The sequence below is a fragment of the Berghia stephanieae genome, chromosome 3, assembly GCF_034508935.2.
Source record: "Berghia stephanieae isolate SIO BIC M18660-M18661 chromosome 3, UCSD_Bste_1.3, whole genome shotgun sequence".
Taxonomy (NCBI): domain Eukaryota; kingdom Metazoa; phylum Mollusca; class Gastropoda; order Nudibranchia; family Aeolidiidae; genus Berghia; species Berghia stephanieae.
Window position 1 is genome coordinate 63,280,744 of NC_088362.1, and position 27,567 is coordinate 63,308,310.

The 27,567-nt window shown below is 35.6% G+C and overlaps 1 protein-coding gene across 4 annotated transcripts; it reads right to left on the reverse strand.

The window, feature by feature from the left end:
• LOC144968176 (uncharacterized) lies at positions 1-27,107 on the reverse strand. Of its 4 annotated transcripts, XM_078906263.1 has the most exons (16): positions 26,982-27,107; positions 18,781-18,873; positions 18,406-18,495; positions 16,339-16,461; positions 13,133-13,303; positions 11,646-11,770; positions 10,842-10,940; positions 10,108-10,299; positions 8,999-9,154; positions 8,080-8,125; positions 7,409-7,553; positions 6,238-6,358; positions 4,933-5,001; positions 2,990-4,319; positions 2,074-2,172; positions 1-732 (listed from the first exon to the last, which is right to left on the reverse strand). In XM_078906263.1, exons 2-16 carry the CDS (start codon positions 18,793-18,795, stop codon positions 592-594), a joined length of 2,922 nt encoding a protein of 973 aa, XP_078762389.1. In that variant the 5' UTR covers positions 18,796-18,873; positions 26,982-27,107; the 3' UTR covers positions 1-591. The 4 variants fall into 4 exon arrangements, with proteins under 4 accessions (XP_078762389.1, XP_078762388.1, XP_078762391.1 ...); XM_078906262.1 differs by lacking the exon at positions 18,781-18,873 and having other exon boundaries at positions 26,982-27,104; XM_078906265.1 differs by lacking the exons at positions 16,339-16,461; positions 18,406-18,495; positions 18,781-18,873; positions 26,982-27,107 and adding an exon at positions 15,506-15,644.
• Positions 27,108-27,567: the final 460 nt, after the last annotated feature.

Below are 27,567 nucleotides of genomic sequence, written 5' to 3' on the forward strand. Positions count from 1 at the left end.
TGTGTGAAACAAAAACATTTATTTTAAATTACAAAAAGAACATTTTTTTTGTTAAAAACCATCTCATAACAAATCCATTCGCAGACAAGCTGAGAATCGCATGGCATTGCATCAAAATTGGATAAAATGCAAGAAAAGACTAAACAAGAATACGTGAACACCAGGAAAAATCCAACCTGGCACATTTTTACAATTGAGTTGAAGTCCATGCAAACCCTCCAATGACGACAGGCGTATTTACAACAGACAATCCCTTCTATGATACGTTACACGTCTCTGGACAAATTCAAAACAAACCCAGGAGAAATATTAGTGACCATAACAGCATTGTATCATTTACGATACACGTTTTGGCATTAAAACAAAATAAAGCTTCCATTCATTCGTTTTTGCTACGCAAATCAGAGAAGTGATGCAATACTCCAATCATTTGGAGTACAAAGTCAGAAGCTTCAATCACAAACATCAACGTCACCAATCACACATACCAAAACACAATTTATAAAACAAAGTCATTCATGCCAAAATTGAAACACACACATCAGGAAGGAAAGATAATTTCAAAATAATTCTAATACTGAATCAACATGATTACGTTTCGTCCCCACTGCTACTGCCACTATCGGAATCGTTGTCTGGCTCTTGAGATGCTTGAGTCTTCTTCCTGTGTAACAATGACATCAAGGCCTTTTCTCGCAGACGTTGCTCCAAATCCTCACCTTTTTCAGATATCTGACATGGAAGAGAAAGATACTGTCAATTTGCTGTCTTGAATGGACAATAAAATAGAAAAAATAATTAAAATTAAAAGAATAGAGCAATTATATAGTGCAATATCCACTAAACATGCTCAAAGCGTTTTACAAGGGGTCCTTAGCCAACAGCAACATTTAAAACGTAGGACGAGACATGACTCCTGTTAGGCGATATTACAATTTCTAACCCTAGTACAGTCAGAGAATGTGAGTAAAGAGCCTTTTCCAAGGACTCAACTATGCGCTGCTCCACACAGTGCAGGACTCCAACCCTGGACATTTCATTCCAAAGGCAAGTGTCACACCACTAGACCACATAGAGGCACATAGAACCAGTCCCCTTTTTACTAGCACTTAAATGACCTAATAGTGTCGTAAGCACCATAAAACCCTTAAAAACAAAAACAGAACAACCTTTACAAAGAAAGGGAAAACAGGTATGGAGGATAGAAGACACAGCAAGTCACCTCTCTGCCCTCCATGGCAGGTGACTGCACCGATCAAAAGACTGCATAAAAGTTTTACCCCAAGAAAAAGTGACAAAGGGGTTGGAGTGCCAGGTTTTGCCAAGATGAGGTCATTTCAATCTATTGATATTTGAAGGACGAGTTTTCTGGCTAAAATGTTTACAATTTGATTTTTCCAAGTACAACAGAATAGGTATAAACGTTGAGGAATGAAATGGACGTAGTTAGGAACCTTGTCCTACCCTAGAGTAGGCAGGTAACTCAACCAGGATGTATCCAGTCTGATATTACAACCGTCAACTGGGGTGACTTTGCCTCTCCGGATGACTTTGCTTCAACCGATTTGGAGCATTTGGAGTATTCTCAGGCTTGTTGCATCAAAAGAAATAACTGTTGCAAAACTAGGTTTAATCTAGTCTGTCCAAATCTATAGAGGCAAAGTCGCCCCTTCAGGCAAAGTGACCCCAGTTGACGAGACCTTATTCTACATCTGGATATCATCACAATTTCAGTCAAGTCATAGCCTTGTGCATTGCAAGCTCAAAAAAAAAAAAAATAAAATAAAAAAAAAATATTAATTTAAAAAAACAAGGAAGTAAGGTAACAATATTTGCACAATTTCAGTTAAGTCATAATCTTGTGCCTTGGGTTGGGTGCCCAAAGAGAAACAAGATACTTACAACAATATTTGCACAATTTATTTCTCTTGACTTCATCAAAATCCGATCAAACCTGGAAAACTTCTTTACACATTTTTAAAGAGTCAAAATGATTTCAACCCATGAAAAAGTCAGGATCTGTGGGATGTGACAAGGAATTCATTGTCACTCCCATCTCAATGTCTTTCTTACCTCTTTCTTATGCTTGTGTTTCTTGTGTTTTTTGTGCTTCTTGTGTTTCTTGTCCTTCTTCTTCTTTTTCTTTTTAGAAGCATTGTCGAAATCCGATCCCTGCCAGAGACACAAGATATGAATACAAATCAATAGTCACAGTGAAAAATTTATATTTTTCTCTTATAGAAAAGGAATAAATAAATAAATATAAAACCATAACGACTAGCAATTGTCATTGTATGAAGTTGAGCATTAAAGGTTTTCTAAATCCTAGCCAGGTATAAAACACACCTCGCAGTTTTGAAAGATGTCATTAATTTTTATATTTTAAACATTGAATGGTAATGGAGGAAAAGGAAAATATGTTTCAAATTTATCAACTGAAAAGAAAAGAAACATTTGTCAAACTATGGCAACCTACCATCACAAAACCTGGACGTGTTAAATCTAATGTGGTGCAAAGAGGAATCTCCAATAGGTAACAACATTTTGTAATCAGAATAATTTTGGCGCTTGCTCAAGATCCTCATCAGAAGGATACACTCAAATGGCTACAATTTTCAATCAACCAAAATACACATGACAGTGACAGGAAATTCAAGGAAAATCAATGATTTCTTCCACAAAAAATTGATATTCAAAGATTGAAATCTCAGCAAAGATCCCAATTAAAATCCAAGCAAAACAACATAGATTCCAGTTGAAGGACCCGTTAAAACAAACAAACAAGAACATAAATGGATGGGACAACAGACATAAGGTCATAGAAAAGACAACAGATTTGGTGAAAATATATAACTTCTCGTCACCCTGTACGAAAATATTTTCCGAGGCAACCTCCATCCACCTTTAAAACAGTAGTTCCTATGTCTAATGGGAATACCATAATAAGACTGTACTCATAAAACTGTATCCACTACAAATCCAAACTTACCTCCGACTCGCTGTTACTAGCTGACTCGACAGGCTTGTCTTTTTTAGGTTTAGTGGAAGGAGGTGAAGTCCTTCCGTTCTGAGGGGATACGGCACGTTTGGCTGGACTCACTGATCTACGACTCTGTTTATCAGTTCTTTGCTTATCGTCGTCCTTGGCATCTCGCCTCAACGATTTACCTGGGGGAGGTGACATACTCGTAGAATGTCTCCTTTTGGACGGGGCCCCTGGAGAAGGTCGTCTACCAGGCCGGCTTTTATCAACGGGTGATTTGGATGGGTTAGCTTTAGATTTATTTTTGTAATCTTTATCACCAACATCCTCCTCCTCCTCCTCCTCTTCCTCATCGGAACTGCTGCCACTACTGCTATCAGAAGGAGGAGGACGTTTCTCCTTTCGCTTGTCTTGTTTGTTGGGAGCTTCCTTGTGTCTTTCCATTTGCTGTGGAGACCGCCTGTTACGTTGATCTCTTCTGCCTCCATCCCTTTCGTGTCTCGGTGACGGTGATCTGACCTGTCTTTTCCTTGGAGGACTTGCAGCATCTCGAGGTCTTCTGTCTCTTCTGCCCAATTCATGATCTGAAGGGTCTGTATCTCTCCTCTGTCGACGGCTTCCTGATGATTCATCTCTCGGCGGTGACCTTCTATGTGGTGGAGACCTGGAACTTCTTCGACGAGGCGGAGAGCCGTGTCTATCTCGGCCATGGACAGGGGATCTTGAGCAAGCAGCTCTTTTGCGAGGTTGTGGAGGGCTAGGTCTTCGATCTCGTCGATTGACAGGGGATCGAGATCGGGACCTTGACCCGTGGGACGGCTTCCTTTTGTCGGGGGGTGGAATCTGTTTAGGTCGCTGGGATGATTTGACAACACGAGGAGGGGTGGCTTCTCTCCACTGTTTGGCTGGAGGTGAAGTTGGATTGTCAGAACCAGAATCGTCATCGCTATCTTCTGATCCAGACGATGACGATGAACTCTCATCACTGGGAGGTTTTTGTTTTTTGGCAGGAGCTGGTCTTTTTGGAGGTGGCGCCTCCTTTCCTTTGGTCGGCCTTTTAGAGGCTGGAGGAGGAGATGGAGAGGAATCGCCTGAGCTTGAACTATCCTCTGACTCGGATGGTGGAGGCGAGACTTTCTTCTTTTTGGACTTGACAGGTGGAGATGGAGGAGGTGATGCCCGTCTTCTCCTGACAGGGGAATCGGATGGAGATCGTGACGGACGTCGTCTTCTGGCTTGGAATGGAGACGGTGGTCTCCTGGGTGGGGAACCGGATGAGCGACGCCGTCTTGGTGAGATAGACATCTGACGCCTGTACCGTGGAGGGCTGCGACGTCTGTTGTGATGATAAATATAGTAATTCACAATTAGGCAAAAAAAATGAATGCAGAAATTGTAGATCAGTAAGCCTCTAAATTTAAAAAATATAATGGAGTTTAGACAATTATTATCTATTATCAAATCAGCCAATTAGAAATCCCTGGCAACAAGCATCATTCATGCGAAATCCCTGGCAACAAGCAGCATACATGCGAAATCCCTGGCAACAAGCATCATTCATGCTACATAAGACAAATTAATTGGAAGAAGGAAAAAAGGAAAGAAAGAATTATAATTTAAATCAAGTTAATTCCCATAGAAAATAAAATAATAATAATCAGGGTTGCCAATTCAGGAGGCAAAGATTTACTGAACTTTTATGCTAACACATTGACAGACCCCGCTCTGAGTGCTGAACTCCAGTAAAGATATTCTGTAGTTACTTTTTTCCCCGTTTAGCAGGTGATTTGAAAATATACTGAAGGTTTATAACATCCTGTATTCCATAAATATACGGTGAATATATCTGTATAATATATGACATTAGTTGTGTGACTTTATTTTGTTTGTTTGAACTTCATGTCCAGTCTAATGATACAACTTTGACTTTGAAGAAATGATTGGAATACCTTGGAGAAATTCTTGGAGGAGATCTGCGACGAGGGGATGGACTTCTTCGATGGTGAACTGGGCTCATTCTGGAATCAGGCAAAGGAAAAATCTAGATTACATTTCCAATACTCAATACACAGACTTACCACAGTCAACAAAGGAAAAAATTATATTACGTTTCCAGTACTCTTGAGCTTGAGCTTTTATATATAGCGCAATATCCACTAATTGTGCTCAAAGCGCTTTACAAAGGGTCCGTGACCAACAGCAATACATAATAAGTAGAACGAGATATGACACCTGTTAGACGATATTACATATTTTTTTTCTGACACTGTTTATGGCCAGGTACTCATTTTACACCAGAGTACAGTGAGAGAATGTGAGTAAAGAGCCTTTTCAAAGGACTCAACTATGCACCGAGCGAGGCTCGAACCCAGGACCTTCCGATCCGAAAGCGAGTGTCATACCACAAGACCACATTGCCACATTCAATACAACAGACAACAACAATAACAAAAAAAAGGTCCATCTCAGGAGAGGGGTTTGGGGGGGGGGGGGGGTTCAAAAGCAGCACACACATAAATTAAATTTCTTTTTCACAAACATATCCACTGTTTTAATGATGCAATTCAGTTAAGACCCTCTATTACATTCCAAGAAAAAGGAATATTGGCCATTACACTTGTTTGTGCATTCGTCTAAATGCATCAAAGTAATGAGACATTAAAAGAATAGAGTATGTATGACTGGTGTGAACTTCACTATACCATTTGAGGAAAAATTTGGGTGGGGAAAGAAAGGATTTCAAAAATCCTATCAGGATTATTGTAAAACCCTTAAAATTTAGTCATTTTTATGTCAATTTTTCGTAATTTGACAAGGAAATTCCTAATTTCTGAAATTGTGTATGAACAACCACAATATTATTATTATTATTATTATAGTAGTAGTAGTAGTTGTTCTTCTTATCATTATTATTATTATTAGTATCTTTATTATTATTAATATTTAAGTATTACTAAGAATTAAAAATTCAGAATTTTCAATAAAATTTTATATTTGGCCATGAAATTTGTCTAAAGTTCGTAAGATTTGGCAGGTATGTAAATAGCAGGAAAATCCCAAAATAAAAAAAGTTGGTAGCTCTGCAACCACAAGATATTTCATAAATTGAAAAGAAAAAAAAGTCAGATCTTGACCCAGCCTGTTTAGACTATAATGAAGTGACGTACTTGAAGCTGTAAACCACAAATTATTCACGAAAAAACATTACTTCAGAAACAGAAAGTAGGTGATATCAGCCATAAGAGAACTCCTACCTTCTCCGTGGAGGTGAAGGAAATCGCCTTCTAGGTGGACTTTGCCGCCTTGGACTAGGACGTCGATATGGTGGTGGGGACCTGCGTCTCCTGGGGGATGGACTCCTAGCATTTCTCCTGTCTAATAAATGAAGAAAAAAAAAAAGAAGAAAGAAAATTGAAGTCTTCTGTTCATTACGATAATTCAATACTTACATCAAATTCAGTAATCCAAATTTTTAATCATGTATCAATTTGTTTACTTAAAATATGGTTTCAATATTTCCATTGAGCCAAGGGAAGGGCCCCAAACAGTTTTGAATCTGACAATCATGGGTGTGATACAGTCTAGAGTCTGTGGAATCATATCCTTACTGTGTGCTTAACGATCAAAAGGCTTTTTTTAAAAATAGATAATTCAACTAATTTTTTTTTTTTTAATCATACTAACAGCTGGAAAACAAAACAAACAAATAATAAAAAGTTCAAATGATTACTGATTACTAAAAATTTACCCTAAAAATCATAACTTTCTTCAAAGACTTGTTTTTCCATAAAATGACCTCATCTATTAAGATAGGAGGACTTTGTTTGTAGGGTTTTACGGCGCTTGCAACACATTTAGGTAAAATCAGCGCCAGTAAAAAGGAAGAAAACGGGATAGTAAAAAGTTCTAGAACAATTAAAGTACACCAAAGACAAGGTAAGACAGAGGGGAATTGGTTCAAATAGGGAACAGATGTAGATTCCAAGAGCACACTATCAAAGTACTTAGTTTGAGATCACCTAAAAGTCTCATCCAAACACAAGCACAGGCCCCTACTAAGAGGAACACACTCAAATGTTTACAAATCATATATAATATGTAAATAAAATATAATACAGTGCATAACAGAGAGATGATTTAAATGGGGAAAAAAAATCTCTCAAAATTCTAACTATACATTTGACTGTTTCCCTCCAAGCCAGGGTATCCGGTCAAGGCGAGGACAAAACCGAATAATCTCATTCCAAGACCAAGACAGAAAGCATGTTGGAAAACAGATAAAGGGGGATAGAAGATACAGTAAGTACCTCCCTTACCCTACACAAAATAAAATAAACTAGACAGTGATTGGTGGCAGGTTGGTGGTCCCTGATAGTTCTGCTGCTAGGCAGATAGGGTTTCAAGGTGTATCATGGGATATCTCACCTCTGGGAGGAGATGGCCTCCTTCTTGGTTTTGCAGCCCCATCATCAGAAGAATCAGAAGATGACTCTTTCCCACTTTCCTCGTCATGCTTTCTATAATTTCTTCTCTGCTGGATTCCACTCTTTTCTGGAGATGAACCCTCTTTCTGGAAAAACAAAAAAAAACATAAATTAACATCTTAGTGATCTTTTATTTTCAAATCATTTTCCTTTCGTGTGTGTAAAATGTAATGTCTATTGTTTATAAGTCATTGAAATTGCTGTTTTTTGTTGTTTTTTTAATTGTATTTCTTTTTCTTTTTTTTAATTAAAAAAAGAAATACACTGAAAAATATAATCATAACAAATTCCAATTCCTTTTTTTTTTCATTGTATTTCTTTATTCATTTTAATTAACCCAGCACCTTGTAAGGCAGGGCACAAGCCTGGATAAATGAGGAGTGTTTGCTCAGGAAGATCATTCTGGCAGTAAAACTCAAGCCACAACTAATGAATGAATAAATGAAACCAGAAATATCATACCGGATCACAGTAGACAAAAGAATAATTTATGAGAAGGAACAAGAATTCCAACAGCTCAGAGAAACACTTTCATTTTAAACTTTGAAAAACAAACTTAGTTTAAGAGGTTATGGAGGGAAGGAAACGTGTCAAAGAATCAATCCTACTTACTCCTGATTCATCTTCAGACCCACTAGAGCTACTTCCACTGCTTGACCTGGAGAATGGATGAACAAAATTAGGACAAAGACTCGACACTTTGGAATTCATTGTATTATTGTTAACAAATATCTTTCCCTAAAATACATTGATAACAAATAGCAAAACAGAGCCATCAACAGCTTATCCCCAGAATCTTGTAGAGAGACACTCTCACTGCTTTATAAATAATTTAAGTGGATTTAGTGTTACACAATTTAGATTTGGAATAGTACATAAATAACATTTGCATGATGGACATAAATTGTCTCGTACATCTTTCTACAGTTCATATTGTATAACAAAAAAAGAAACCAGGAGCCACGTAGAATTCCTTGTCGAGTGTGAGACCTCCCGATACCAACAGTGCGGCTGTGTGGTCTAGTAGTATGGCACTCGCTTTAGGATTGGAATGTCCTAGGTTCGAGCCTCACTCAGCGCATAGATGAGTCCTTGGAAAAGCCTCTTTACTCACATTCTCTTACTGTACTCAGGTGTAAAATGAGTATCCAGCCGTTAACAGTGTTGTCTCTGTCAGAAAAAAATGTATTTTCGCCTCATGGGCATCAGTCTCGTTCAGGGACCTTTTGTACAGCACTTTGAACACGTTTAGTAGATATTGCGCCATATAAAAGCTCACGTCAAGTTAAAGTTAAGAGATTAGCAGTGATGAAAGAGTAGTGATCGCATGTAACATGATTTCTAAGACAATTTTTAAAAGAGCTAAAACTCTTACTCACATAAATAAATCTATAATGATGATGATGACAATGACAACAACGTCACCACTGTTGCCACAACCATCATCACTTTTTAAATATTAAAAAAGATAAGGTATGCTTCCTTAATTCACTGCTTTCTAAGTCATACAGGGAAGATTTTTTAAGTCTACCTTTCTCTTTTAGCAGGCTCTGATTTCTTAGGAGATCTTTTTCTGGGAGAAGGAGAGCGTCGGGGTGGGGATCTTCTTTTGGGAGGAGGTGATCTCCTTCTTGGTGAACGAGATCTCCTTCTAGGGGGAGAATAACGACGATGCCCATGGTCTGGTCTTTAAAAGATAAATATAAGTCAAAAAGATAAAGCTGTGGACTATTGAAAAGTTATTAACAAATATGAATATAACAAAAACAAAATACCAAACATGGAACATTTCGGGCTCAAAACCCTTCTCCAGTGATGAAGAACAAAAAACAATGTAAACAGATTTTACATAACTAAAAAAACACATATCTACAGCAGAGAAACATAAGGCACGTTCCAAGTTTGGCATTTTCTAATTTTTTGAAGCTGTTATATTCATTTTTGTTTTAAAATTAATATATATATATAGCTAGAATGAAAAATGAATGTGAATATTGAAATGCAACATCTCTCGTACTCATTTAAGAAACAAAATGTTTGTCTTATCACATTTCACAAATTTGAATTTTTTTACCTCAAGTCTTCCACACCACAGAAAAGGCAGGTTAAAAAAAGAAAGGGGAAAAAAAAAAAATCAAAGGCAAAAGAATAGGAAGGACAAAAATGTAAATGATAAATACGATGAGGAATGCAGACTTGCTCACTTTTCAGATACAACATTCTGGAAAGTTCTTGAGAAAATATGATATTATGATGATAATGATATAATGACGATAATACATTTTTCTGAGATAATAAATTACTACAAGAAATTGGGAAAATAGCCGGAAATTGGCAGGTCTGGGAATACAGAAGAATCAACTAGACATAACATAGCTGCAAACTTGAAATTTCAAAAATTCGTAGTTTCCAAGGGGGGAAAAAAACATAAGTCACTTTAAATAGCTTTAGAAATAAACAATTTGCCTCCAGCATGATCCATAAATGTTCCAAAGGCCTGATTACAAGATTTATGGAGTCAAAGAGTCGAATGCAGTTCTGTAACCGGAGCCAAAATTCGTATTTCAACAAATTTTTCATAGTACTAGGTAGGTCTGACATAATCTAAATAAAACAAGCCTATCATTATTTCCATCTCACCTTCTGTCCCTGTCCCTGTCCCTTCGATGTCTGTCTGGTGTTCTAGATCTAGGCCTATGTCTGTCGGGTGACCTCGAGTGTCTCCTCCTTTCTCGGTCTTTATCACGATTTTCCCTTCGTCTTTCAGGTGACTTTTCCTTCTTCTCCTCCTTTTCCTCGGTTTTCTCCTCCCCTTCAGGCTGTGGTTGATTGCTGGGTAAATAAAGGATGACAGACGTAGAGCACAGTATCCACTAAACGTGCTCAATGCGCTTTACAAGGGGTCCCCGGCTAACAGCAACACTTAACATGTAGGACGTGACAATGATGTCCGTTAGGCAATATTACTTTTTTTTTTCTTTTTGGACAGAGACAACGTTAACGGCCAGGTACTCATTTTACCCGAGTACGGTGAGAGAATGTGAGTAAAGAGAGTTTTCCAAAGACACAACTTTGCGCCAAGCGATGCTCAAACCCAGGACCTTCCGACCCGAAAGCGAGGGTCATACCACAAGATTATACAAATCAATAAAAATTCATAACAATTGAATGAAAACTATTTATAGTTCTTTTTCTTTCTCTCATTAAAAAAAAAAAAAAAAAGTATTAACTGCAGAAAAAAAATGGAAAGGGGGGGGGGGGGGGGGGGGGGGATTGTTTGTGAAAAGAGAAATCTCACAACTTTGCACAGTCATAATAATCAAATGAATTTATTTTTTACGTAATAATTCTCTTTATAAAAACTAAAAACATACTCTGAGGTTTCCTGTTTTGGTTCAGACTTGATTTCCTCCTTGACGTCTGTGCCGTCCCCACTGTCAGCCGATGGTTTTAGACCATTTGTCTCTATCGGCCTGAGAACAAACAGAAATAGGAAAGAATGTTTTAATAACAAATTTACAAGAAATAGCAGTAAATAATAATAATAATAATAATAATAATAATAATGTAGTTTATTAATCCAAAAAGGAAATTTTTGTACAGGTGTATAAAATGCCAGTAATGATACAGACAATAAACATAATAATACAAGTAAATAAATGTGATAAAGTAAAACTTAAGTAATAGTATAGGTATAGTATAATAATAGTATTGTTTAAAGTAAGAAGACTCTCACTGGAATGATGTGTATAAGGACACAAATATTTAATTATTAGACAATGACCACTATCAATATCACCACTAATATTCCTACAAATCACCTTGTAATACAACTACCTAACACGACTAATTATTCGAGATTTGAACATCTGTAACATATTATGACCATGTTAACTATTTTTTTTTCTTTTTGGAAACATCCTCTGTGGTTATTACATCAAATAGCAAAAATGCGGAATATTATCTTGCATTTATGGGATCGTGGGTTCAAAGGCTATTTTGGGGGATAATTCAGCAAAATGTGAAATGGTATGCATGTCTGTAATATCAAAAAATTATACAAGAATATTTGTCTGCACCTGATAATTGATAACAAAAGTAAACTAATTTTCTTTTTTAGGCAAAAAGAAAGAGATAAGACTAAAGAAAGAAAACCCAACTCAAACATAGCAACTCACTTTGGTCGATCAGGGGACAGATTATTTAAATCTTTTTTCTCCAATTCCCTTCTCTCTCTTGACAGCTGTTCCTTGATCTGCTCTTCCTTCTTCTTCAACTGTTCCTGAAGGCGTTCTTGCTCCTCCTGATGGAATAACAAAGGCATGAAATAATGTAATATCGGCTCCTTTTTCTTGCTGGATCAAATAAATTTGGATGAGGATCACCTACAAAATGTTTTATATAGCGCAATACTCAAATGTGCTCAAAACACTTTACAGTGTGTCCTGAGCCAACAGTAGCATTTAACATGTTGGACTAGGCATGATGTCTGTAACGTGATATTATAATTTTTTTTCATCAGCCGGGTACTCATTTTACACCAGAGAATGTCATGTAAGAGCTTTTCCAAGGATTAAACTTTTGGCACTAAAAGGGGAACTTGAACCAAGGACCTACCAGTCCAAAGACGAATGCTATACACCAAGATTACTAAGCCACACATAAAAACAGGCTTTAGGTTATAACATTCCTTGACCAGTGCTGAAGGCTGATGGTAACAAAAAGTGAAAAGGAGGAAATTTTTAAAGCTCCAATTTTTCTGTACTAACCCCCACTTTTAGAGTTATTGAGATGACAAACTATCATTGATACTCCAGCTAACTTCTGGAGAGTGGGAAACTGCACCTATTTGTTCCACTGCACATCAAGTCTCTCAATGCCAGTACACCTGATTGGGTGGAAATGTAATCTTTTTTTAAGGAGGAAATTGCTCCCCCCAGGAAAATCATCAGCTGTTTGATAACCACATATTATTCTGTTGTGAATGAAAGTTCTATTCAAGTAGCTAAACTTGAAATGTCAATGTAAATGTAGTATCATTCACAACTAGCGTCTGGTCTAGTGTCTACCTTGTTGGGAGTCATTCTGTATCCAACCCCATCTTGCACAAACATATCTTACGTTAATATTGTTTAATAAACGTTCTTTAAAGTTTGTTGATTCTTGGAAAAATATAATTAACTACTAAGAACAAAACACATTTAAATTTTTTTCATGGCACGACTTAACATTTATGATATTCACAAGAAAGATAATACTTTTGAACCCCATTCTCAAATTATCATGGTGAAAATTAACTCTTTCAGCGTTGAGGCTATATTCACATTTCAGTCACAAAATGGCTGACACATGATTCAGGCAGCATGAGATTGACAAGCTAGGACAAAGCAATATTCGAATTTGGCTCAAAATCTCAATTAAAATATCCCCCCAAGGGCCAAGTGAATGTTCTGATGAAAGAAATGATACCATTGACTCAATTCATAGTACTTTTGTAGAAAGTTGGATTGGATTACATTTTTATTTTTGCCTTTCAAGATCGACCGCACTGTGCAGCCATGGCCAGTAGAACAGCTTCTGCTCAGGCCGCACAGTGCGGCCAATGGCGCTGAAAGAGTTAACATGAGAAACAAAAGCTATCAACTCCTTTGAATAAACTATTTACCTGTCTCTGTTTGATTTCGTTTTTCTTCTGTTCCAAAAACTCATTGGGAATACCCGTGATATTCTCTTGAGCACTGCATAGATGAGTCCACAGCTCGGCTACAAATACCCTGGCGTTCTTCCCATTCAAAAAACCAGTCAGGTTGATCTGCATTTCCTTGCCATCTGGGTGCTGCAACACACAAGCAGGGAAGACGATCTATGCATTAGTAAAACATGCCAGGGGAAATAGTTGGGGGAGTTTTGGAACCATACCTGTCCAAAATAAACACATCTAAGAAGACAATGTGACTGGCTTCTCTAGTAATTGTCGTGAAATAAACTAAAAGTTAATTGTAACACACAATAACCACCTTGGATTCATTTACTCAAGAATCAAAATGTAATAAAACCATTTAACCATGAAATGTCCTATCATCTGACAGTGTTGATACATATATTGCCCACCACGTCAATCCGGTATCATGATGGAATGAATGAACCAGAGGAAACAATTTGTGTCAATATTACCAGAATTAAGACATTCAAAAGTTTTCTAAACTTAAGAAATAAATCTGACTGCCCTCCAGGAAGGCATTCAGACCTACCAACCCTTCATATTACAAAAGTGGAATCAGAACGTCAGAAAATAGGAATTTGAGACAAAAAAATAGGAATTTTTTAACAATGGATAATTCAGTATCGAAATGATCACCAACTTTGCCACCAAACACATAAAGACAGTATTCGGACACAGCTGATAAAACTACATATCAGATGTATTAGGTAATGGAATGGGGAAGGGAGTGCATTTAATTTTCCTACTTACTTATTTTTTTGGCAATCATTAAAAAGAAAAAAATCCACCTTTTTAACCCCTCCCCCTCCATTTTTAAAATTCTTACCAGCATCACATTATTATTTTTTTAAATCAGAATTTTAGAGACAATGCGAGAATTGTAGAAAAGGAAGAATGAAAATAGGAATGATTCCACAAAAGTGGAAAGTTCGGCAGGTATGCATTCATCTTGTTTATAATCTTATGTGTTCAGTGTTAAGTCCAAATCCAATCCTTAAGCATCAGATTTAACTCAAAATAATACCATCTTGACATGGTGAGACACATATTGTAGTAGTTTAATAGGAATGAACTTAAAAGACAATTTATACCAGATATGACCAGTCAAATTGATAGTTTCCAAATTTCTTGACATTTCAAATTTATACAAATATTAACAAATAATCATTACATTAAAACCTGATATTACCAAATCATATAACCATTTTTTTTTTTAATTCACAACATTAAAAAAAAAAGGAATACAATGCTCTTTCTAATAAGAATGCAGTAATAATGAACTCCATCATGTTTCATCCCCTTCATTGGAGACCTTGAGAGTCAAAGAGGAGCTTTAACACAACAGGATGAGGATTGGTGATAAAACCTGTGGCCGATGTGTCATATCCATCCAATTGAAAGTCCTGTGTTACAGTTACAGTCTGCGAAAAAAGATGTGCCCCATCAGTAACACCAGCACTTAATCATAAACACACACACACACACATACATACACACTCACACATACATGTACACAAAACACATACATACACATCCATCCAACTAGCATAGAACTCTTAAGCTTATCAATTGCAATGAAATTTTTTTTTTTTTAAACATCTTTTACATTATCATGTCAAATTTCTAGGAGAAAAACAATACTTGAGGACAACTAAAGCGTATTTATTCTATTCAATAAATCTTAAACATTTAATTTTTCAACTCAAACTCATTCATACTGTAAGCATTAATCAAAAGATGGAACAAATTCAACATAATACCAATGCCAAGCAGAACAGACAGAGTAAAAGTCATTCTGTACATCACCCCAGGGTCTTTCATGCTATTCCGCTCCGAGTAAATATCATCGCATTTCTTTAAAATTTTAATTTTCAAAAGGATAAATTGTCATAATGTTGGGGTTAAAAAAAAAAAAAGATCTAAAGAACAAAAAAATTAAAATTTAAAAGTTGCCACTGATATATTGGAAAGAACAAAAATAAATAAATAAAATAAAATGAAATACTGGAGTGGTGTAATTTTGTAACTGAAATTATGCTTTCCCCTATACTTCACAAAGATAAACAAACAAAAATCTTGTACTGGTTCTAATGTGACTCCTTATCACCAAAGAGGAAAGGAAGAAAAAAAATTAATAAATTCTAAATAATGAATCTGTACTACGACAGAAAACATTCACTCTTGTAAAGTGAAACCTGTGCCTTTATTCTTTCTTCCGCCGTGCATCGTTTTTTTTCTCCGATGATTGAATTCTTTTTCTTTTTTTTTTTTCATGATAAGTACAAACGACTCATAGTAGTTTAGATACAAACCCACCGTTGAGAGATGTCATGTTGATGCCAGATGAAAAGAGACAATCTGGCTTTCAAAGCTATGTAAATCTGGGGCATCCGGGGCGGAGCTCCTTAAAGTGCGACTTATGCTTGCAAGGCCAATTTGATTTTAGAGTTCTTCTCTAGATGTTAAGAGGGAAATAGTCAACAATAAGTACACACATCTTTGTGCTTAGGGGAACTAAACTATCACCGCAAGTTAATCACACCAAAAAAAAAAAAAAAAAGTACCAAACGGGGAATGAGATATTTCTTTATTATATTCTCTTTTGTTTGATTACACGCTTTGGTTTGGATTTGTTCTATCAATATTTTTTAATTGTTTTTTTTTTTAATATATACCTATTCCAATGTGTTGTGGATAGGAAAAATCTTGCTTTATTTAAAATTTGTTAGAATTTTAGAGAACGTGATAAAAAATTAAAATCCTATTCTCTCTTTTTTTTTTTTTAAATTTAGAACTAATGATTCTAATTTCAAACGCATTTCCTAGCTCTCTCTCTCTCTCTTATTTTTATTTTTTTTTGTAGCACAATAGCACAAAACTTAAACTATACCCAAAAATGCTTATTCATGTCACATATGGCTTAAGTAACGGACATGGTTTCCAAATTCATCTATACCAAAAACACTCATTCGTACATCAACCTGTTCAACATATAATCTGAAGATAGAAGGGAAACTTCAAGAACAATAGGTTCAGGAATATACATCAGTAATATCATAAAATGGGGAAATGATCAAATAAAGAATACATAAAACCCTTTTAACAAAAGAAAAAAGAAATATCTATCTAACAAACAAAACAATTCCTACCCTTTCCTCCAATTGATTGTAAACAAACTCAACAACAACATCGTCTTCCATTCCTAACAAGTCAGTGACACGCTGAGCAATCCAAGGCTTTAGACTGTCTACATTCACTTTTGTCATGTCAATCTGAGAAAAGAAAGATTCTTACTATTACAAAAAGGAAAATTGTTGGTTTGTATACTTAATTTTACAGTATAATAAACCACCATGTCCAATTATATAGAAAAAAATGGAGCTTTTATATAGCGCAATATCCACTAAAAGTGCTCAAAGAAATTTACAAGGGGACGTGGCCAACAGCAACATTTAACATTGAGGACGGAACATGACACCTGTTAGACGATATTGCAATCTTTTTCGACAGAGACAACGCTGTTAACGGCCAGGTACTCATTTTACACCTGAGTACGGTGACAGTGTGAGTAAAGAGTCTATGTCAAGGACTCAATTATGTGTCAAGCTAGGCTCAAACCCAGGTCCTTCCGATCCGAAAATGAGTGTCATACCACTATACCACAAAGCCACACAAAGTAAATGATTTCCATGAATTGTTTGTTTTTTAGGGTTTTACGATGCTTGCAACACATTTAGGTCATTTCAGCGCCAGTAAAAAGGAAGAAAATTGGATCGTAAAAACATTCTAGATGTACAATTAAAAGGACTTGAGGAAAAAGTAAGACAAAGGGGGAATGGCTCAAATAGGGAACGGATGTAGATTCCGAGAGCACACTATTAGTGTACTTTGAGATCACTAAAAGTTTCACCCAGACACTAGCACACTGTGAGGAATATACTCAAATGTTTACAAATCATATTTCAAAATAAAAATACTACATAAGAAAGAGAGAATTGATTTACAAGGAAATAAAATATCTCCCAAAACTATAACTATACATTCGACTGTTTCCTTCCCAGCCAAGGACAAAACTAAGTAATCTCATTCCAAGACAGAAAGCAATTGGAAAACAGATACAGGATAGAAGAGACAGCAAGTACCTCCCTGCCCACTATGGGAGGTCGGCAACCCCAGCCAGTTTCCATGAATTGATGAGATGATTTATTTAATAAACGAGACACAAAAAGCATTGTATATATATATTTTTTTTTTTTACGTGACTTTGCTGTGAATCAGAGATTAGAAGTTGAAAAGCTAAGGTGATCAGTACAACAGGATGATGATAGTTTCCTGAGAAAGAGATATGAAACTAATACACAATAAGTATAGCAATGCTTGTTATACAATACCATTGTCAACATTTGACCATCAGCACTGATGATGAGATGAAATTAAAACCCCAGGAACTTATCTATCTTCAGCCCTGATCATGAAGCTGTATACAGACTTTCCACATGGAGGGAGTGGGACAATCATGCAAATGAAGCTGTTGAAGATCCGAGAGAAAAATTGCCCTACGGAACTGAGCTCCCCTGGAATGAATGGGTAACACTGAACAGAGCACGGGCAAAACAGCTGGAAGTGGGGCTGGCTGAGACTAGCTTGAGTACATGATGTGGATGCCCAGAGCAGACGATGGAGCACATCCTTAAGAGAATGCCAGGATGGGCCCAGCTGCACTGACCATTGACCTAAGAGTCTGCTCTACAGATGCTGTGGAGCGGGTTCGGTTTTGGAGCAATAAGCTATGAATGGCTCTATCTACAATAAATTATTATACAAGAAGAGTTACGCTAAGCTTAGTGCGGCTATGTGCTCTTGTAATATGGGACTTGCCTTTGGCCATAGGTCCAATGTTCAAATCCTGATATCGGTGGCATATAGTTGAGTCCTTGGAAAAGACTCTTTTACTCTGTACTCATATTCTCATTCTCTCACCATACTCAGATGTAAAAATGAGTACCTGGCTGTTAACAGCGCCGTCTCTATATGAAAATAACTGTAATATCACCTTAAAGGCTTCATGTCACATCATAAGTGTTGCTGTTGGCTAGGGACTCCTTGTAAAGCACTTTGATATTGCTCTATATAAATCTTCAAGTTTTAAAACAAATCAACCTCTATCTCAAGTCCAGATGACACAACCTACATATAAGCAATGATCAGTAACTCACCTTCTTTTCCAGACTTTCACCGAATTTCATCGTCTTCATCAGCTTCTTCTTCTTGTCAGAGAAGCGGGTATCTTGTTGGGCAGTTGTGCCCTGTAATGATTCCACAAAGAAAACAAGACACATCACAAATACAATAACAAAACAGATGATTTGAATTCAAATCACAATCAAGCTAAAAGCTTTATATCTAACCAAAAAAAAAAGGGCATGTATTTCACCCCCTTTCTAAATTATTATTTTTAATTATCCTGTGGTATTTTTATATTTTCAGTAAATTTTGCATTGTGTATATAATATGGAAATATAAATGGCCCGCACCCATTGAAGTGGTTTATATAAAATTGTTTCGTGGAGAGAAGAATAAAATGTGCCTACCGCGTAATTATGCATCTTGATTTCTTGTTTTCTTTTAGCACTTGTGTAGAGTATTAAAACAAATTTATCACAGCAGATTGGAGGATCTCACGACTGAAGCAAAATGAAAAAAAAAAAGACAGGTGTTTGATTTGAGTCCATTCAAAAAATTATTTATTTTCTAAATAATTTTATCAAAATCTGCTATGATGAAAGTGAATATGTGTCACGTAAAAAAGTGATAAAAATGTAAGTGCTTCTGCACTGAAGACTAATTTAAAAGGACTACTTTTGAGTCTTTGAAACATTGTTAAATATCCAAATTTTAACTTAACATTCAGAAATGAATCTCAAAATTAAATATATTTAAAAAGAATCACATCAAATTTAGACAATGCCCTAAGATCAAGAGCTACACAACCATAGAAAAAAAATTAATCAGAGGCTAAAATGGCACATATTATATGAGCAGCTAACTAGATGGGCATAGAGTTTGGGTCTTCAACTCTCTCTTAAGCCATAGATGTCTAAGGAAAGAATAAAACAATGGAGAAGATCCCCGCAGGAATCTACCCATATGCCCAGATTATGGAAATTGTCTTACAGGATCCAACTTTAAAGGGAAACACTCTGATGTTTTCTGATAGAGGTATTCTCTATATTAAAAATACCCCATTTATTAAAACAGAAGTATAAACAAAATTAGCCAATAACGTGATTGTCTCAATCTGTGGATTTATTCTGGCTTTTATATGAAATGAAAATAAATGTTTATGTGATGCTACAGCCCATTCCGGAAGTTACACACACAGTGGCTAGTTGCTACAGCTGACCAGTGCAACAATGGCAGCTCGCCGAGCAGTATATCAACATTTAGCACACATCCCAGAAAATTTCCTTTTTTGGAGCTAATAGCGATAATTTATGGTACAACCTTTACATTTTCTTAAAGGGAAATAAGATATTACTGAGAAAGAGAAAACTTAGTAAGATGTTATGAAACCTGTACTTTTTGCAATTTTTTAAAACAGTACCATGACAGATTACTGGAACATTTCTATAGAAAAATAACTTTTTTTAAAAAGTAAAAAGTATGCGTCAGCAACAAAACTCTCCATAAGTTGTATCTAGAACTTCAGCCATCTTTCAACATTGAATAGTCAAGTGGTCGAGAGGAAGCAAGGCTATCAACTTATAATTTTATCTATAAACTCATTAGTCTAGCACATGCACACACAGAGACCAACTCATCCTCATTACTGGACGGGCGCTTAACTGACCCTTTTATGCTTTTCCTGATGAATGGGCCCCCGAGTTCTACTTGAGTTAAAGTATTTTAAAAATTCAAATAACAATAACCAACAAATAGAATAATAAATACAGTAGAATTACTTTAAACCGAAATTTTGGGGACCTTCTAAACCATTTCGGTTTAAAGACATTTTGGTTTAAAGCAAGTTCCCGTTTTGCGATGTTTTTCAAGGGTGGTACTATTTAATTGCTCATTTAATCGCAACACGGGTTGTTTCCCCTTAAACAACGTTGTTGAATAAATGCCGTCTTGGTAACCATTTAATTTTTTTAATTTTTAAAAATTTTATTTTATTTTTATTTTTTTTTTGGATGTATTTAAAAAATATTTTTGGGGTTTTGTTTTTCCATTCAAAATTGTTGAAAAAGTTGAGTCTGGATACCGTGTTTTTTAACATATCTCCCCGTCTTGCTAAATTATTTTAACGTATAATAAGTACAGTGCTTTATTTTAAACATCTTTAAGTAAAATGTAAAGCTAAAATAAGATCAAAAGTTGTGTGCGATAATTGATAATGAATGATGCGCAGCTACTCAGAGGTGAAGTGAAATGAAAATGAAAAGGCATATCATTGCTAAGCTGTCTACTACACCCCCCTCTTTTGTTGAAAAGCCATTAGGTTCTAAGGCCTAATTACATAGACCCCCCCCCCCCCCCCCCCGCCCCTTTCACACCCTCACATACACATTTAAACAAAGTGGAAATGAAATGGCATGTCAATGGTAAGTTGTCGACACCCCCCCCCCCCCCCTTATTGTCGTGTTGAAAATCCAGTCAGTTCCAAAGCATCAACACAAGAGCGAGAACATCCTGATACACCCCTACCTCCCCCTCTTTCTTACTTTTTCGCCTGCCAGTCACCCGTTGTCTTCCTTTTCCAGTCTGCACGATTGTGGTGATGGCCAAGCCCAAGTGCAGTGATTGAAGTGTTTGTCTAGCCCTCAACCCCACCCATACCCTCACCCTCATCTTACACTTTCGCTCTTTGTTTAATATTGCCGGGCATTATTATGTGTGGCCACCTTCCCAAATTTTTGAAGAAAAATAGAGAGAGAAAGAGGGAAGGTGCTCTCAAGTTGTTTCGGTTTAAAGAAAGTCCTGCTTAGAAGTATTTCGGTTCATCAGAAGAATTTGTACAAAGATAATGAAGAAACTAGTACAATTTATTAAATTCTTTGCGGTTTAAGGTATTTTTCGGTTTAGCTTCTTTCGGTTTAAAGTAATTTTACTGTATATAAAATGCATTTTTTAATATAATAAAATAAAAACAATTTTTTTCCTTGCCCTCATTGGGAATCGAACTTGGTACCTTGCTGACTAGTGTCAAGTGTTACTGTTGTCAAATAATCACGTCTTTCTATAAATTGTGTTATCTTTAATACTTTAATGCTAATTCTATTTTGTGTTTTTAAATTTCAGTTGCCCATCACCATCGTTTATTTTACAATTTTTAGCAACAGAGATAAAATGATGCATAACTTTTGTAACACTATTTTTGCTATGACCAAATACATAAACACCCTATAATAATAACGAAAACTGTGGATTGCATTTGCACAACAGAGGGCAAATAATTGGCCTGTAACTGTAAATATGGATGCACTGTCAATGGAGGAGCAAAGGAACACTACAATGACAATACAACACTTTCAATAACACTTAACACCCAGCCCAGAGCCAGAGTCAGAGATTAGAATGCTGTGTACAACTAGTACTAGTACTAGGGCATAGTTATAGTCATGTAAGACTACATATAAATAATAAGAAGTGGCAGGTTTCCGAAAATTGCAGCTGAGACTGAAAGAATTGGCTGGTCTACTGATTGATTATAGTACAAATACAATTACAATCAATTTAGAAGTTGGTACAGTGACAGGACAACGGTAAACTTCTACAATTTAAATTTAACAGATAAAACCACTTTGACACTGAACTGAATCTAAAATTCAATGGACCGTACTAGCTAATAATTAATAACCTGGTACCTAGGACACAAGCCTTGAACTTGTTGATGAGCTGCTGCAAGTGCCAGTGCCCCAAAGTCCTAACGGGAGGCCTTCTTAAAGCACCTCGGTCTAGCATCTCTTTCAATTAGTCTTTTAGCCAGTTTTGGCTAGGGAGACCCAAGATTTTGGCTTCCCAGCGTAAAACCATATTTTCGTTTATGGAACTGTGTCTTTATGTTGAAGAGGCGAGTTTTTTTCTTATATTTATTTAATACTTGTTTGGTTTTGTTGCTGTTCTTGTTTTGTTTTTTGCTTTTTTAAAAAGGCTTTGTAACTATAATACCCAGCCCCTCCCCCCTCCCTCTCAAAAGTAAACGAATTATTGAAACTAAGAGAAAATTGAAGAAAAAAAAATAAAATTAAAAAAAAAAAACATATAAAAAAAGAAAGAAAGAAAACGAATATAAAAATAACTTTTATGTTAGACAGCTGATAATTTGAAATCTCTCTTCTATCTTTTGTTTTTTGGTGAGAATGGGGGTTGGCATGCTATTATTATACAGCCTAAAAAAAAACAAGAACAATAAAAAAAAACAACTACACTCCACAACATAAAGAACAAAAAACGAAAAACAACTCCACTCCAAAACATGAAACAGTTCTATAAATGAAAACGAATGAAAATACGGCTGTACTTTGTAAGACCCAAATCATGGTCTTCCTATCAAAAATGGAAAAGTATCAGTAAAAAAATTTTTTTAAAAAGAAAAAGAAAAAAAAAATAAATTAATTTTTGTTGGACGGCCGATAACTTGCAATCTCTCTCCTGACTTTTCTATTTTTCTTGGGGGGGGGGGGGGGTGCATGATATGTCAAAGCTTTTAAAAATAAAAATTACAACAAGATTAGCTAATAAAAAATGTTAAAAATTAAAAAACCCAAAAACCAATCAAGCAAAAAATAAAAAGAAGCAAAAAGCCTCTTAAACAGAAAGAAACAGTTTCATAAAGGAAAATACTGTTTTATGCTGGGAAACCAAAATCTTGGTCTCCCTAGCCAAAACGAACCATTTTGGCTAGGACTAGGATAACGGAGACTAAAATTTTAGTCTCCCTAGACACTTCCTTTACTTTTTTTTTGGTAGTGTCAATTGCCAAGGACCTTGTCAATTGTCAAGGACCGTGTCAGTTCAACTATACATGTGCACTTTTAATTGCCGCGGAGGAATGTTAGTGTCACAAATTGATGTATTGTCACAGAGTGATATTATCGATATATTAATATTAATTAATACTCTCATTTTCTCTTCTCTCTGTCATTTTCGCTTCTTTTTCATTGTCTCTCATTTTTTTCTCACACTTTCTGTGCCCTTTATTCCTCTCTGTGTGTGTTTCTATGTCATTTTCCCCTTCTTCCTCTCTCTCTCTCTCTCAAACACACATGCATTCATTGTTATTAGTATTGGTAGAAATGCTCTCGTTTTCTCTTTTCTTTCTTTCTCTCTCACTCATTCCCTCTTTTAGCCACAGACTGTGACAGTTGTTAAATCTTCAACTATCTACTAATTACTGCCACAGACCGACGTCTAATATTTACTCTCATACTTATTTTCTTTATTTCTCATATTTTCTCTTTCTCTCCGTTCCTCTTTTTGCCACAGACCTTGCCATTTGGCAAATCGTCAACTATTTACTATTAACTGCCACAAATGTTTTAAGTGAAATGTTCCTTATTATGCCATTTTGTCCTGTTGTTTTTTTTTCCGAAAACAACAGTAATTTTTGTTTTGATATGATTTTAATTCGTCTTGGCAGTTGATGAACCGTCAACTACCAAGGACTCACTCCTTTGGTAGGCACTTCGATATCTCCCGATTCAGCGCTTACCCGATAGCCTCAGTTATCGCGTCAATCTTGCAACCAGATTTTGAGGCTGCTTTTTTGTGACCTCCAGTAAAAATTAGATTGCTCTTTCATTTGTGCATCAATTTTGATATTTTAGGTCTCATTTTGTGCAGGATGAATTTATTTATTGAGTGGTATCATTTTCGTTGAATTCCAAACAAGTTTTCTCTCTCTTTTTGTTATGTAAAAAATAGGTAAAAAGTAGCGGCCATTTACTAAGAGCTAAAAACGAGTACATATGAGATTTTTATTAGTACAACTAGGTTTGCATCTTAATCTTTAAATAAGACCCAATTCAGGTCTTAACTCGATGCGTAAAGTTGCTTTTGAGATGCGTTAAAGCGGGTACCCTTATTTCAGCAGCAGCCATTTTGAATTTACGGGAGCTTTTACCCGAAATCGAAAGTAGATCCATTACCGGAAATGGATAAAATCTCTCTTTCTCTTTGTAATTTATTTCTATAAATAGCCCCCAGTCCTCTCTCTCTCTCTCTCTCTCTCTCTCTCTCTCTCTCTCTCTCTCTCATCCATTTCCTCTCTCTCTTTTCCTTCCTTCTGCTCTCTCTCTTCCAGTCCTCCTCTTTTCCTTCCTTCTGCTCTCTCTCTTCCAGTCCTCCTCCTTTCCTTCCTTCTGGCTATCTCATTTCCCTTTCACTTTTATTTTCTCTTCTCCATTCCTCTTTCCCCTCCCTTCACACTCATCTCCTCTTTCTTCTCCGTCTCTATTCCCCTCTCTTACCTACTCTCTCTCCCCCCCCCCCCCCCCCAATCTAATTCACCACCTCCGTCTTTCTCCACTGTTCTTCCTCCTTCAGTCAGTCTTTTTCTCTTGTTCTCCCTCCAACTCCACTCCTTCCTCCTCATTCCTTCTCTCTCTTCTCTTCTCTCTCTCTCTCTCTCTCTCTCTCTCTCTCTCTCTCTCTCTCTCTCTCTCTCTCTCTCTCTCTCTCTCTGGCTTAACTTTAAAATTATCACACACACAGAGGAAGAGTTTGACAAACTGTTTAGTGGATCCATAATTGATGTCTTTTTTTAGCAGAACAAAACTTTGACCTTAATATTGAGGACTAATTTCCATGATTATACATTAAAGTAAAAGCAATATTTGTCAAAGTGATGATGATAATAACAGTACTAATAATAATAATAAATTAACAAATAATGATGATGATAATAAAGATTTTGATAATGCTATGTAACTTTGTACAAATGATGGCCCACAATTTAATTTGTCATAGTTAACAATGCCCTTGTCTTCTGATGAATAATACAATACACATAAAATATATATAAATAGAAAAAAATACTATTAGAAATTAAAAAAAAAACGGAGATTGAAATACATTTTTTGTATTTTACACAACTATATAGCACATTTCCATGAATTCACTTTACTTGATGTGCTATACGTTCCGTTTTTTCCCCTCAACAGGCTATATCAACCCTTATTCTTATCTTATACAGCATATGTCATCTGTTAGGCATACGTTTTGCTCAAACACTTTTATAAAGTCTATTGCATGCTGCCTATGGCCAGGCTCTTATTTACAGAAGTGTATGGACCTCATCCAAGGACACGCAGAGCACGTTTTGTAATTGTTGTCACCCATTTAGTCTATGATCACCCTCACCATTGCTTGACTTTCTTAATCAATGGTGCTGTAGAGTACCAATATATTTGGACATAGACAGCCACATGTGGCACTAAGGGGGCTTCTGAATTATTCTTTAGATTTGTGTAAAAAGCTAGTTGCCAGGGTGAAGGTGTTTATCAGATGGATTCGAACTCCAGACATTGTCTAACGATCAATCAAAGCCAATATAATACACTATATCACAGAAACTGAAAGGAGAACCTATAAACTATCTTTTATTTGCAGACATAGAATTTATCTTGATATTCTTATATTATACCTGCTTGGGTAGTGTGCTTAAGATTACAAAATGACGATATTTTAAGTATTTTGAATGGCATTGTTTTGCGTTATATATAGCAATTTTTTTGCTACTATTTGAGTATTTGAACTTCTGTTCTTTCAATGAAACTTAAAATTTATCCTCGGTAGATTATGCTTCTCTTTTAGACATTTAATTTGATACCAATTTTATCAGTGTAGCATAAATAGGGACAAAGTTATCGTGAATCCAATTTCTTTGACGTTGGAGTGTGTTATGTAATGTTATGTAATCTGTTCTTTTTGTTACGAAGAGGTGTCCAAAAATAATTAATGTCCATTGTTTTTAAGCTCACTACTTTTCTGAAGTTGTCTGCGAAAAAATAAATGAGTGAACTTTAACCTTATAAAAGTTATTGACATTTGAGTGCGAAATCAACCGTTTCTTGGTCACAAAGTTCAAGAATAAATTACAAAGGAATATAAGGCGCATTTTTCACCTAGTTATTGTTACATAACTTTTTAACTATTTACCCGATTTTCATGAAACTGGTACCATTTGAATTGTCATGCTGAGCTTGATCTTATGAGATAGATTTTGAAAAGATCCTGCAATTTTGAAAATTTTATCTAAGTCCCTACCTTTGGCAATTGACACTTCCTTTTTTTTCTTCTACTTCTATAATTTAGGATTAATGGTTGGAAACGTTGTTGTTGCAGGTCTTAGTAAAGATGCTATGGTGTTTGTTTTTCCTGTTAGGGTTAGTTTAAGGTACTAGGTTTTATTTTTACTTAGGGTTAGTTGAGGGAATATTTGGATTGTTTCCATTAGCACGAGGAGCTTTCGGAAGGCCTCTCCGTCCTAACGTAACGGTGAACAGCTCTTAGTACAGAACAAAAAGCCGTGTTGAGGATATTTATACACTCAAAATATTAGATTTCAAAACATTAACAAAAATGTTTAGTTAGGGATTTGGTAATAGGAAATAATTAGACTTTGACTTTATTATGGTTGGGCATGGGAATCAGGTACGAACTGGTAGCCGCCATCTTGTATGTATGCTTGCCCAGTTGGTACCCGACCATTTTGATGGAGTGCTTTGTAGACATTTAAAATAATTCTTTAATCTGTTATGTCAAATCAAAGAAAGCAAAGGAAACAAACCCTAAAAAAGCCTCCGGTGGCCATGGAGATATCTGGTATTAAGTACACAATAAAATTTGAGGGGATAATAAGGCGTGATTGGGACTTCTGGGTTGTGTTGATAGCTAGTAGTTCAGAAATATGCCAGTTAGGTTTTGAAATTATAGTGAATTTATGATGATGATGATGATGATGATGATGATTATTATTATTATTATTATTATTATTATTATTATTATTATTATTATTATTATTATTATTATTATTATTATTATTATTATTATTATTACTATTATTGATATATTATTATTATTATTTTTATTGTTGTTATTTTATTATTATCATTATTATTAGATATTATTATTACTATTATCACCATCATCATTATCATTAACATTCTTGTTATCATCATCATAATCATCATTATTGTTATTACTATATTATTATTATTATTATTATTATTATTATTATTATTATTATTATTATTATTATTATTATTATCATCATCATCAACACCATCATCATCGTCATCATCACCATTATTATCATTGTTATTGTTGTTGTTGCTATTGTCATTATTATTGTTCGTATTATTATTATATTAAAA